A 14,550-nucleotide genomic window follows, 5' to 3' on the forward strand; every position below is an offset into this window, starting at 1 on the left:
ACCCCCTTTCTCCTTTGTTATTTACTGTGGCCATGGAGTATTTTAGCAGAATTATGGCCTTCACAACTGATACTATGCCTTTCAAATTTCATCCAATGTGTGGGAAACTGAGGTTATCACATCTTATGTTTGCTGACGACCTTCTTCTTTTTAGTAAGGGTGATATTGCCTCTATTATGGTCTTATTGAGATCTTTCAGTACTTTCTCTCAAGCATCAGGGTTGCAGATGAATGCTACTAAAACTAATGCTTATTTCCAAGGGGTCTCTAAAGATATCAAAGCTGATGTGTTGCAAGTCTCTGGATTTATTGAGGGTAAGTTACCTTTCAGATATTTGAGAATACCAATTACCTGTGGGAAATTGTCTAAACAGGACTGTCAAATACTTGTTGAAAAGATTATCACCAAGATTAGAGGATTTGGGACCAAAAAGCTCTCTTATTCTGGAAGATTGGTGTTAGTAAACTCAGTCCTTACTGCTCTATATAATTACTGGATCAATATCTTCCTTATTCCTAAAGGAGTGTTGAACAAGATTAATTCTATTTGTAGACACTATCTTTGGGATGGGAGTGTTGATTATATCAGGGTTCCTCCTGTGGGCTGGGATAAAGTGTGTTCTCCTAAGGAAGAAGGTGGACTAGGCATTAGGGATAGCCTGTCCTGGAATATTGCAGCAATAGGGAAACTTGTTTGGTGGATATATACTTGTCCTGATAGATTGTGGGTCAAATGGGTTCACCAAGTGTACTTAAAAGGAGCTGATTGGAATGACTATATCCCCACTGGAGATGTTAGCTGGGGCTGGAAGGTCATTTGCAGAACAAAAACTAAACTTGCTCATGGATACACAAACCATCAGTGGACTCTGGATCCTAAAGGATACTCAATCAGCAGCGGCTATGAACTGCTAAGAGAAAGATTTCAGACAGTGGTATGGCATAAGGCTCTGTGGAATAGCTGGTGTATTCCCAAACACCAGTTCATTGGCTGGTTGATAGCTCGTGAACGCCTTCAACTGAAGGATAAATTGATGTCATTAGGCATTGTGTCTGATGCAAATTGTCTGTTATGTGGGGAAGCAGAGGAGAGTCATCTTCATTTGTTTCTCCAGTGTAGATATAGTCGAGGATCCTTATCGAAATGGTGGAATCGCCATGTTTCGTGGCCTAGTTCCAATCGATCAACTGGATTGGAGTGTGGCGGGGATCGCTCTTGAGAGGAATGTTATCATGTGTATTGTCTTGGCTGCCTTCTATCATATCTGGATGCAAAGGAACAAAGTGCGGGTTGATGCTTGTTTGTTGAGACCTGAGTATGTTATACAACAGATTAAAAAGGAGGTGAAGATGAAGTTGGCTACTAAATCAATTCAGGGCATGACTATCAATGATGTATCTTGGTTGAATTTAGTTAGCTTGTCATTGTAAAACCCTTTTATGGGGTTTAGAATTGGTGATGTGGTAAAAACTGGAATAGCTTGTAATAGCTCGTTTGTGCTTAATGAAATTCTTACATTTCATCAAAAAAAAAAAAAAAAAAAAAAAACAACAATAACAATGGCTACTAATTTTAAACCAATTTCTAACTTACAATTTATATTCTACTCATTTCTAACTAACATAACAATTTCTAAATTACATTTTAAACCTATTTCCAACATTTGACATTAGTTTTATAATCATTTCTAACTTACATTTTAAACCAATTTATAACTTACAATTTATATTCTACTAATTTACTACTAATTTCTAACTAACATAACAATTTCTAACTTACATTTTAAACCAATTTCCAACAATTAACATTAATTTTATAATCATTTCTAACTTACATTTTAAACCAATTTCTAACTTACAATTTATATTCTACTAATTTCCAACTAACATAATAATTTCTAAATTACATTTTAAACCAATTTCCAACATTTGACATTAATTTTATAATCATTTCTAACTTACATTTTAAACCAATTTCTAACTTACAATTTATATTCTACTAATTTCTAACTAACATAACCATTTCTAAATTACATTTTAAACCAATTTCCAACATTTGACATTAGTTTTATAATCATTTTTAACTTACATTTTATACCAATTTCTAACTTATAATTTATATTCTACTAATATACTACTAATTTCAAACTAACATAACAATTTCTAACTTACATTTTTAACCAATTTCCAACATTCTACTAATATATTAACTTTAACAACATCAACAACAATAATAGGTAATCACACAACATCAACTTTAACGTCAACTTTAAAAACATCAATAATAACAACATCAACAACAATAATGGCTACTATCCTAGAGTCATTAGCATAATTTAAACTAAAATTAGTAATTTAAAACGGTAACTAGTAAGAGGAGGTTACCTAATCAACTAAAAGTGAAAATGAAAAGAAGAAAATGAGACGGTGGCAGCGGCGGAGATAGTCGGACGTCACGGCCGTGGTGGTTGGAGGCGGCACAAAACGAAAAGAGGAAACAAGGAAATTAAGGAGAACAAAAGGAAAAGAGGAACGGAGAAAAAGGAGAAGAGGAAAGGAGAAATGTGACGGGGTGGTGCAGGCCGGCGGTGGCAGGCAGTGGTGGTGGCAAGCCAGTGGTATTGGTGGTGGTTGTAGGTGGTGGGCAAATGAGGAGATCTCGATTGAAAATTTAGGTTTTCATTTAGAAATTGACTTGGGGCGAATGAGCATCTCGCGTGATTTTTTCAGAAAAGGGAATATGTGACGGGCAATCCGTCACAAATCCCTTTATGTGACGGATAATCCGTCACAATCCCGTGTTTTCAGTTTCCCTTATGTGACGGAATACCCGTCACAAAAAAAAGATATTTGTGACGGACTATCCGTCACAAGTCTGTATTGGATTACTGTTTATGTGACGGATAGCCCGTCACAAATACTTATTATGTGATGGGTAATCCGTCACATCCCTTGGCGCCCTTGATTTTATTAATGCGCCTTTAATATGTGACGGTATGTGGCGGATAGTCCGTCACAATTGTTTCTCAGTCACAAGTCTGTCACAAACCTGTGTTATGTGACGGAATTTTGATCTGTCACTACTGTTCCATCACTGATCCGCTATTACCTTGTAGTGACAGCAACTTCAATGGCATTATTTGGAACTTCAATCTCGTCTTGTTGTTGTGTTGGTTTCAGATACGATTTTAAATTTGGACTAAAGTTACACTATTTTCGATTATAGTTACACTGATTAGTATTAAAGTTATACTTGTATAACACTAAAGTTACAATCTAAAAATTACTAAAATGTCGTAAACTTGTCTTAAAATTACAAAAAGTCAAAAAAAGATCCACCATAATCACTTTTTAGTTTAAAGTCACACTATTTAGTATTAAAGTTACACTAGTAAAACAATAAAGTTGCACTCTAAAAAATACTGAAATGTCGTAAACTTGCCTTAAAATTACAAAAAGTCAAAAAAATATCCGTCATAATCACTTTTTAGTTTAAAGTTATACTATTTAGTATTACATTAAACTCGTAAAATACTAAAGTTACACTCGTAATAAATAGTGAAATATCGTAAACTTGTCTTAAAATTACAAAAAGTCAAAAAAATATCCCTCAAATCACTTTTTAGTTTACAGTTACATTATTTAGTATTTAAGTTACACTAGTAAAACACTAAAGTTGCACTCTAAAAAATACTGAAATGTCGTAAACTTGCCTTAAAATTACAAAAGGTCAAAAAATATCTGTCATGATCACTTTTTAGTTTAAAGTTATACTATTTAGTATTAAATTTACACTCGTAAAACACTAAAGTTACACTCGTAAAAAATATTGAAATGTCGTAAACTTGTCTTAAAATTACAAAAAGTCAAAAATATATCCTTCAAAATCACTTTTTATTTTAACGTTACACTATTTTATACTAAAGTTACACTTATAAAACGCTAAAGTTTCATTCTAAAAAATACTGAAATGTCGTAAACTTTTCTTAAAATTACAAAAAGTCAAAAAAATTATCTGTCATAATCACTTTTTTGTTTACAATTACAATATTTAGTATTAAAGTTAGACTCGTAAAAAACTAAAGTTACACTCGTAAAAAATATAGAAATGTCGTAAACTTGTCTTAAAATTACAAAAGTAAAAAAAAAATGTCCGAATATCGTAAACTTGTCTTAAAATTACAAGAAGTCAAAAAAATGTTCGTCAAAATAACTTTTTAGTTTAAAGTTATACTATTTAGTATTAAAGTTACACTCGTAAAACACTAAATTTACAGTAGTAAAAAATATTGAAATGTCGTAAACTTGTCTTAAAATTACAAAAAGTCAAAAAAATGTTTGAATGTCGTAAATTTGCCTTAAAATTACAAAAAGTCAAAAAAATGTCTGAATGTCGTAAACTTGTCTTAAAATTAGAAGAGGTCAAAAAAATGTTCGTCAAAATCACTTTTTATTTAAAGTTATACTCATTTAGTATTAAAGTTACACTCGTAAAACACTAAAGTTACACTCGTAGAAAATATTGAAATGTCGTAAAATTATCTTAAAATTACAAAAAGTCAAAAAAATGTCCATCAAAATCACTTTTAAGTTTGAAGTTACACTATTTTTTATTAAAGGTACACTCGTAAAACATTAAAGTTACACTCGTAAAAAAGTTACACTATTTAAGACTAAAGTTACACTCATAAAAGTGTCATAAACTTTGTTAATTAGGTAGGGTGGATTAGTAATGTAGGAGAAAGTGTGTTAAATTAGGCTCTTAAACGCCTTTTTTTGGGAGTTCAACTTAGCAATCCTTTTCCAAGATCCAATGGCTCCAGTGAGGACTTATGAATTCAAAATCCCTAAGTAGACTCATGAGATCCTCGTACTATATATATATATATATATAGAAATAGGATCATGTAAGTCCACCTTATTTAGTTGAGTCCATGAGTCCTCATATAAGCCATTAGATCAAAGAAAATGGATGGTGGAGATGAAAAGGAAAAAAACACACTCACCCACTTGCATTAATTTGTCTCTCTCATAAATTCAATTCCCAATTCATCTAATTAATTATTTTCTCTCTATCATCACCTCACTTTATTAAGTTGTCTTCCCCATTTTATCATTTTTATTCATATCTAAATCAAATCTAATTTTCATTTCCGCATAAAATGAAAGCTACTTCATAAAAAGCTCTGTAAATCTTCATTCGGACTCCGATTAAGGCGAAATAAAAGGCTAAATTTATTATTTTTTCAAGCCCGTCGCAATGGTGATATTATTGTATACCATTGAGTTTTCAAAATATTTAGTACTCCTCGGTTGTGCTCGAAATATAACGGTTTGTGTTTGTTTTCTTAATTTTTTTTGGATTTTGTTGAAATCGTTGCTTAGGTATTTAAAATGGTTTGATAATTTGAAATATAGTGATTTGTATGATTGTTTTTTTGATGAATTATATCTACATTTTTTAATTATTAATTGTAGTTTTTTTTATGAAGATGTTGATGATGATGAAGATGATAAGTCGTTGGCGATATTGATTGATGATGAAGATGTTGACGAGTCTTTGGTGTTATAGATTGACGATGAAGATGTGAGATTTAGATTGATTGATTTGGATTGGTGATTGGCGATGAAGGTTCTAACTTCAACTATATAGTGTGTAAACCTATTCTTGTAAGGGTGTAACTCCAAGTAGATAGTTTGTAACTTCAGTTGTATATCATGTAACTTCAGTTTTGTAAGGGTGTAACTTTAGTACTTTACGAGTGTAACTTTATTCTTTTATTAGTGTAACTTTAATCTTGTAAGATCATTTTGTATATACAAATTTGAATATTACTAATTTGAATGTTTGTAGTTTTAGCACAAGTTATGTAACTTTAGTGCTTCATGAATGTAACTTTAGTGCTTTATGAGTATAACTTTAATTTTTTACGAGTGTAACTATAATCTTTTAGGGTAATTTTGTATATAAAATTTTTAATTTTTGTAATTTTAGCACAAGTTTATGAAACTTTATTGATTTACGAGTGTAACTTTAGTGCTCTGCGACTGTAACTTTTATCCTTGACGGGTGTAACTTTAGTCCTTTAAGGTCATTTTGTATATATGAAATTTGAATTTGTGTAACTTTATCACATGTCTATCTAATTTGAATTGTTGAAGGTGTAACTTTAATAGGTGACGTATATAACTTTAATAAAGGAAGTGTGTAACTTTAGTCTATCCCACCACCCTCGCCTCTTCATTTGGAATCCAATTAATTATATGAGTAAATTAATTAATTAGGTTCAAGTAGAAATAGTGTAACTTCAAGCAAATGAGATAATTTTAAGCAAATAGGGTGTAACTTCCGAATAATTAGCAATACTCAAAATTTTGAGAACTCAATTGTATACGAAAATATTACCATTACGTCGGTCTCGAAAAAATAATAAATTTAGCATTTTGTTTCGCCTAAATCGGAGTCCGGATGAAGATTTACGGGATATTTTACGAACTCACTTTTATTTTACGCGGGTATGAAATTTCGTTTTATAAATCTAATATTTCTATAATTGAAATATAAATGATAGTATATTAATTTAATAAATTAGTTGATAGGAAAGAGAAAGAAATTGATTATAAAATTGGTAATTGAAATTAGGAGAGACAAAGCATTAATTGCATGTTGGGTGAGTGTTTTTTTTTGTTTTAATCTCAACCATTCATTTTGTAGGATCAAATGATAGAGATGTGGACTTATGGACTCAACCAAATTTGTGGACTCACCTGAACCTAACTATATATATATATATATATATATATATATATATATATATATATATATATATATATATATATATATATATATATATATATATATATATATATATATATATAGAGAGAGAGAGAGAGAGAGAGAGAGAAAAAAAAAGATCATGTAAGTCCTAGTTTTTTGGTTGAGTCCGTAAGTCTTAATATAGACCCTTAGATTAAGTTTGATGGATGGTTGAGATTAATTTGCCTTGACCCACATGTTTTACTCTCTCCCACACTAATCATTGCACTTTGTAATTTCCTATGCATGCAATTAAAATATTCAGTTGTCTTTCACGGTTTTTAAAACATGCAAATTAACTCTTCCCTCTCTCATCCTTCCCATTTTCCAACCCTATTTTCATAGAATACAAACAGTTTCTACATTTTCACTCCCATATTCCGTTTCAGAGGAAGAAAAAATCCCCAAATATTCAGTTACTTCTACGGTTTTCTACATTCTTCATCGAGCATCATCTTCTTCATCATTTATTTCCTTCATTACTTGCATCATCTTCTCCATCATCGTCTTGTTCATCACTGATACGGTATTCTTCTTCTTTATTGTCTACTATTTTCACTTTTTGAAGTATTATGCAAGATGAAATTTCTTAAATAACCTTTTTTGCTATTGAATTACTTGATTCTTTGTTCTTACTTTTGTTTCTCGGATTAATAGAAATAGGTACATATCTTTTTTTTGTGTATAATTTTTACTTAATTGTAATTTTAATTCATCTGCTTTTTTCTATGCTTTTCTGTATTAATTATTTTTTTTGTTGAAATCAACTTATCATGATCCTTGCTCTGCTAAATCAGTGTTTTTTGTCTTATTTTGGATTGTATTTTCATTTTTTTTTGCATTAGCTATGTTGATTCTGTCTTTTGGTCTATTAAATTGCTAGATCTGACAATATATTTGTGTCAAACTTTGTATTAATTGTATTCAATGATTTTGTAATTTCAATCCAGTTGTTGTGTAACTTTAACCCAGATCTGACAATCTATTAGTGTCAAACTTTAGTCTTTTATTATTTAATCCCAATCAGCCTTGTTTGTAACTTTAACCCAAAAAGATGGCCTAAATCAGTCAACAGTCTATTACCTTTGCAACTACAGTCTTTGATTTTGTAACTTCAGTCGACTATGTTTGTAACTTTAACCCATATTTTGTGTAACTTTAACCCAAAATTATGTCCTGAAATCATTCAATACTCCATTAACTTTGTAACTGAAGTGATTGATTTTGTAACTTTAGTCATACTGTTTGTAACTTTAACCCAGGGAAAGACATTTGCAGTCTCAAGTAGACCCTAAAATTGACCCAGATTAAAACCATGATTGGACACTTTGTAATTGCAGTCCTTTTGTTTGGAACTTCATTTTAGCTTTGGTGTAATTTTAACCCAGATTAAGACCATGATATAATACTTTGAGACGTCTTGTAACTACAGTCCCATACTTTGTAACTGCATTCCTTTAATTTGTAACTTCATTTGGGCTGCTGTTTAACTATACTATTATTGTTTGTTTAATGTAGATGTCTGACGAACAATATGAGCCTGAAGTTGCAAAAGTTGAAGAGGGGTCCCTTCTACTCAACAAATTTCCGTGAAATGTCGTGCGAAGAGGTTATACGATCTACTACCTAAGCTGAATGAAGCTCAGCGATCCGCCGTCAAGAGAATTGGTTTTGGTGGTATGTTGGAGTTGAAGTTCGAGAAATTCCCTCTTGAACATGTACTACTCTTTCTTGAAGCTTTTAAGGATGGCACATATGTGTTTAGGTTGCCTGATTCGAAGGAATTTATGGTGAGAAAACACGATGTTCATGATTGCTTTCTTCTACCACTTGGCCCCAACGAGCTCGATCTTGTCCCTACTGGACAAATGAAAGGTTCACAAACCCCTGAAAACAAGGCCTTGAAAGATGGTTGGAGGAGGATGTTTGGTGTGAAAACTCCAAATGGGTCTATTCCGTTAGGAGTGATTAAAAATGAAATTGAGGCTGACAAAGAAGGAGGAGATTACTTTTGCCGTCTGTTTGTGTTGTTTTGTATGTCGTCATTTCTTGCCCCTACTTCTAATGACGGGGTTGATTTCAAGCTTCTAAGGGCAGTTGAAACTGTTAGCGCTATCCCTTCTTTTGAGTGGTGTACATACGTCCTAAAAGCCATTGTTACTGCCGGCCTAAATATGAAAAAAAGACAGGCTCATTTGCTTGGTTGTATACCCTTCCTGATGATTACTTACTTCCAGCGGTTTGATTACCGCGGTGATACTTGCTCCGATGATTTGCCACTCATCAAGCATTGGGACGAGGCTAGGTTAAAGAGTAGGATAAAGGGTGAGGTTGGGGACGGCGGTTTGGGTCGGCAGACATTGTCTATGGTTAGGTATCCACGCTGCATTCATTCACCCACTACTACCCCACTCTCTATAACTAACAATTATCAGTTTGTTATTGGATCTACTTCTCGCACGGCGACTGATAAGAAGTTCATTCAAATTGAACTACCTGAAGGAGTCGAGGATGATGACCAGTTGAACGCCCATTCTGTCGATGTATGTTTTTTTTTAAAACCATTTAAATAAATATTTAAATTTAATTACATACATTTCTGAATTTTTTTTTTTTGATGTCGAACTTTAATGTTAAATTATGTAACTTTAACCTTAAATTTTGTAACTTCAGTCGTACATTGTGTAACTTCAGTATCTGATGTTTATTTTTCATCTTCAGGACGTGCATGAGCACTACTTAAAGATTCAGAGGAATGCGGTCGCATTTCACTCATGGTATGCCAATGGTATTTCGGTGATCAAAAATCTCACAACTGACAAAATTGGTCCACCTGCCCTTGTACCTTCGCAGTCAACCCAAGAATTTTGGGAATGTGAGGAGCTGCATCGATTTTGTGATGAAGTTGAAGGTGTAGCCGAACGGTTGAAACAATCGGTGGCCAATACACCTGTACTCCAGCCATGCCCTTCAAAGGGTAATGTTAATGATGAAGACCAAGATGCTACAATGCTAGTAAGTGAAGTTCTTTTTTACCTTCAAAAAGGTCCAGTGGAGGTAGATGTATCGGCGGGTGAAGGTCCTTCTGATCTTGATGTCGTGCGTTTAGACACTGATGAAGTGCCATCAGCAAATGAAAAAACTGCCCTTGATGAAATTTGTGACATCGGGGTGTTATATAGCACGGCTGAAGTCAATGAGATTTTGTTAGCCAACAAAGTTGTCATTCAAGGCCCTGAGGGGGGACGTAGCACATAATCAGTCAACTGAACAGCCCACTGAACAATTTACACGTGCATGTCTAGAGGAGGTTGGTTATACTGCTGATGAAATAGATGAGTCTATTCGAAAAACTCAGCTTGAGAATGCAATGATGATGGATAATGTTGCCCCTGAAGATGATGGTACCCATGTAAGTCGTAATGGGGAGGTCGTTCATAATGTGGATGCTGGTATTGATGGTGGGAAAGCTGTCCCCAAGAGGAGTATTGATAATGACGGCAACTGCAATGTTTTTTATAAACGCCGTCGTTCCTCTACGTCTGAGACCGCTACACCAATTGTCATCAGGGATCCTGTGGCGACCCCCTCTGTTCGTGAACCGCTTTCACCTATCAGTAGCCGACGTCGCGGTAAGGGTGATGGCCTTGGTTGTTCCATCCATTGTGGGCAGGTCACTGTTATTGGTTTGACCGTCGTCTCTAATTTCCTAAGGAATAACCTAACATTATTCAAGAACGTAAAAGATGTGAGGAAACACGTGGCTGACTACTTTTTCCTAGACGGCCACCCCTTGCCAGACTCGTAAGGTAACTGTCACTCTTAAAATGAATATTTTCTTAGCTAATGAACTTTAATCGTTAATATTTGTAATTTTTCTTAATCTTAGAGATGCCGCAGCTCACTACGGACCCAATGCTACGCTCCAAAGGAAAGACATCCTTTCTATGCTACCTGATTGAGTGCTGGGCAATGTTGCTAAACAGGCTAGAGTCAGAGGACAACACAGTTTCAACGATGGCTTTCTTTGGTCTAGGTCACACGGTACTACTCTGATTCTCTTTTAGTATTCGTTAACTCTCATGGCGTGTTATTCAATTTTAGTCATTAATTCTGTAACTTTACTTCGCAACTTTAAAACTTCATAGTTGGAGCTAATGTAACTTTTTTTCCATTTCTGATTTTGTAATTTCATACGAAAATTAAGTAATTTCAGTGATGCACTTTGTAACTGCAGCTGCACTTCTTACTTCATAACTGTTGTTAGAAGTTCTATAACTTCAGTATCATTTTCTAACTTTAAGCGACATTCCTGTAACTTCAGTGCTAGACTTTATAACTTCAAGAATATTATTGACAATTATGTTTAACCATTTACATTTACTACTTTACAGGACATTCTCATGCAACTTATGATACACCTTCTCAGTCCACCCCTAGTGATAACAACTATGACTTGCTTTTTAAAGCTTGGGACACCTATGTTGGCGATTGTGGTAGCACCATCAACTTGTGTGCAAATTTTATTTTCATACCAATCAACATAGACGACCATCTATCATGTGCTTGTATCAACTTCAAGGCAAGATCTGTGGACATCCTTGACAACCAGAAATACACTGACCCCGACAACTCCCGCATTTTCAAAGCGTCTTCCATACTAGTAAGTATTACACCTATATTTATTTTAATGTCTGTCCTTGACATTTGCAAAGCGTCTTATATACTACATTACTTATAGGTCTCCGCTATGAGTGACTATTTGGACTCTAAAGGTTTTGAAAGACGAGGAAGCGACATTGCGGGTTTTAATCATCGTTTCGTTAAATTTGAATGGACTCGCCCTACCCCTAATAATGAAGAGTCCGGCATTTTCACCATGGCTCACATGTTAATGTATGAAGGTCAGCCTTTCAAACACGAAGACCTTAGCTCTAAGACCAATCGGCGTTTCTTGATTATCGAACTGGCTGCCTCCCTTGTCCTAGCTGATATGAACAGCCATCGTGATCAAGTTATGGAGAAGGTCGGTCAATTCATAGCCGGAAAAGACGAACTTTGGGAAAATATTCAAGCCCGACGCAAAATTTCAAAGATACTTTTAAAATCTTCCAAATCGCAGGGGAAGTCTAAAGTTAATTAGATGATGTTTGAATTTTTATCAAACTTGAATGAATAGTGGGTCGTTTTGTATCTGGAGAAAACAATATTTTGCTTCTCTTTAGACATTGTTTTTATGTAGCAAACAATATTTCCTTAAGATTATCTACCCTTGTGTTCATGATTCATTTTCACCATTTTTTTTAGCAAACTCATACTCACTTTTCAATTCATTCTTGTACTAGGTTACTTCACTTTCCCATGATACACTATTGTAGATTTATCTAATCCTCTGCCACATATGTCATTGAGTAAGATACGCTATATAGTTACACTGTTAGTTTTTGAAGTTACACAATTAACCACTGAAGTTATCCTCCATGAACATATTTTAATCATTAGTTTATGTAACTTCAGTCATATTTCCTGTAACTTAAGGCAAAGAATGTGTAACTCCAACTGAAATTACACATTACACGTACAAAAGTTGAAGCCTCATTTAATAAAGTTCATATTCATAAACTATTTTTGGAGAAACCAAATTAAATAAATTTGTTACTGTAACTTCATGTCGCATAACATATAACTTCACTGAAGTTTTCATCCCTGAACATATTTTTTTTATCAATAAATTATATAACTTCAGTCATAATTCCTGTAACTATAATCCAAGAATGTGTAACTCCAACTGAAATTACACATTACACGGACAAAAGTTGAAGTTACACAATTAACCACTGAAGTTATCCTCCATGAACATATTTTTAATCATTAGTTTATGTAACTTCAGTCATATTTCCTGTAACTTAAGGCAAAGAATGTGTAACTCCAACTGAAATTACACATTACACGTACAAAAGTTGAAGCCTCATTTAATAAAGTTCATATTCATAAACTATTTTTGGAGAAACCAAATTAAATAAATTTGTTACTGTAACTTCATGTCGCATAACATATAACTTCACTATTTTTTTATCAATAAATTATATAACTTCAGTCATAATTCCTGTAACTTTAATCCAAGAATGTGTAACTCCAACTGAAATTACACATTAAAGTTGAAGCCCCATTTAATAAAGTTCATAGTCATAAACTATTTTTGCAGAAACGAAAATAAAAAAATCTGTTACTGTAACTTTATGTTGCATAACATATAATTTCAGTCATACATTGTGTAACTCCAATGGTCAACCAATTTGGAAATTTTTTCGACAACTTTGTTATCTATGATTATAATATAAACTACGGAATCTCAAGTGCGCAACCATACTTAAAACCAAGAATTGGGAAACTAAAATAATTAAATTACGAACTGTAACTTCATTTCACACGACATATAACTTCAGTCCTACATTTTGTAACTACATCTGCAAAATAAACTGCTCACTATAACAGTTTTTCCAAAAAGTATGAAAAGTAATTCAAATTGCTACTCCCAGTCCTCTTCTTCTTCTGCCTCATTCTCACTCTCCTCTGAAGAAGATTGAACTGAAATCAGTGGACGCTCTGCAAACGGGTTGGGGCAATTTCTCTTGTCATAGTGTGCCATTTGCTTACAGTTGTTGCACATCCTCTTTGGTTTAGCATTTTTTGCAGCAACTTTACTCTTCGTCGACAACATTCTTTTTCCACTCCCCTTGTTTTTTGCCTGTTTAGGAGGAAGTATTGTAATTTTCTCGATGGGCTTACATCCAAGTAACTGGTCTATTTCTTCTTCCTTCGTCAACTCGTCGAATGATGGTCTTAACTCTTCTCTAAACTCCCGAATTAAAATGCCCAACCTCTCTACATCAGTCTTATCCCTATCTCTCAATAATCCAACTGTTTCATACACTTCTGACCACAACTTTGTCATTTCAATTTCTTTCCCATCAATAATATCCTTTACATCAGACGCGTAGCCGACTGCATCCTTTGTCCATCTTCTAGCCACGTAAGCATCCGGTATTTTGTTCACACCGTTACCTGAGTAAACCGAAATTATGTGTCTACAAAGTATTCCAGAACGTTCGAACATTCTACACGTGCATGTCGCCTCATGTGTTCCTTGTTGACGCACAAAGAAAAAATAAAATTAATTCAATATGGTGTCGTCATCCAGTAAAACTTCAGTAAACACAATATTTCAACAATCCAATAAGTTATCCTCTTTTAATTACATTATTTATCACTTAAGTTACAAATTATTTGAACAAAAGTTCCAAACTATGATAGTAAAATTTTAAGGAGACAAATATATTTATTAATACCTGGTTTGTACTGAATGTCGTAGACTCTTCCCGTCATTCCATCTTTCAGGTTTGTCACCTCGACACCATTTCTCTCGTTGAATCCCCGAGCACTAAGTCCGGTTGTTGATCTAATTACCTCCTCTTGGAACACATCGAATACCACATGTGTATACACTCTTGCCCCGTGGCTCTCTATTGGCAACCGAGTTGCTAATTTCGGTGATGTCTGCATGTTCTCATTGTCAAGCTTTTTTTGTGTGTGTCTTTGTTGGTCTATAGCACTCTCATACTGCGACCAGAACTCGACTAACGTTCCCGAATTATTCTCAAATTTCTTAAAGAAACTGTTTTCGCTCTCGGATCTCTGCGTTGTCCTCATAACACTCCCCATATTTAAGTCCC

General features: G+C 33.8%; 1 protein-coding gene across 1 annotated transcript; it reads right to left on the reverse strand.

Moving 5' to 3' along the window:
- Positions 1-13,346: 13,346 nt before the first annotated feature.
- On the reverse strand, positions 13,347-14,539 carry LOC141631605 (uncharacterized). The gene is made up of 2 exons (XM_074444253.1): positions 14,167-14,539; positions 13,347-13,882 (listed from the first exon to the last, which is right to left on the reverse strand). The coding sequence occupies exons 1-2, from the start codon at positions 14,537-14,539 to the stop codon at positions 13,347-13,349; spliced, it is 909 nt and encodes a 302-aa protein (XP_074300354.1).
- Positions 14,540-14,550: the final 11 nt, after the last annotated feature.

This window comes from Silene latifolia, chromosome Y, assembly GCF_048544455.1.
Source record: "Silene latifolia isolate original U9 population chromosome Y, ASM4854445v1, whole genome shotgun sequence".
Taxonomy (NCBI): domain Eukaryota; kingdom Viridiplantae; phylum Streptophyta; class Magnoliopsida; order Caryophyllales; family Caryophyllaceae; genus Silene; species Silene latifolia.

Bases quoted from the DNA above. Each gene is read 5' to 3' on its own strand.
- LOC141631605 (XM_074444253.1), bottom strand. From the start codon at position 14,539: ATGGGGAGTGTTATGAGGACAACGCAGAGATCCGAGAGCGAAAACAGT. The intron at 13,883-14,166 runs GTATTAATAAAT...CGGTTTACTCAG, and splicing joins CGACATTCAGTACAAACCAG to GTAACGGTGTGAACAAAATA.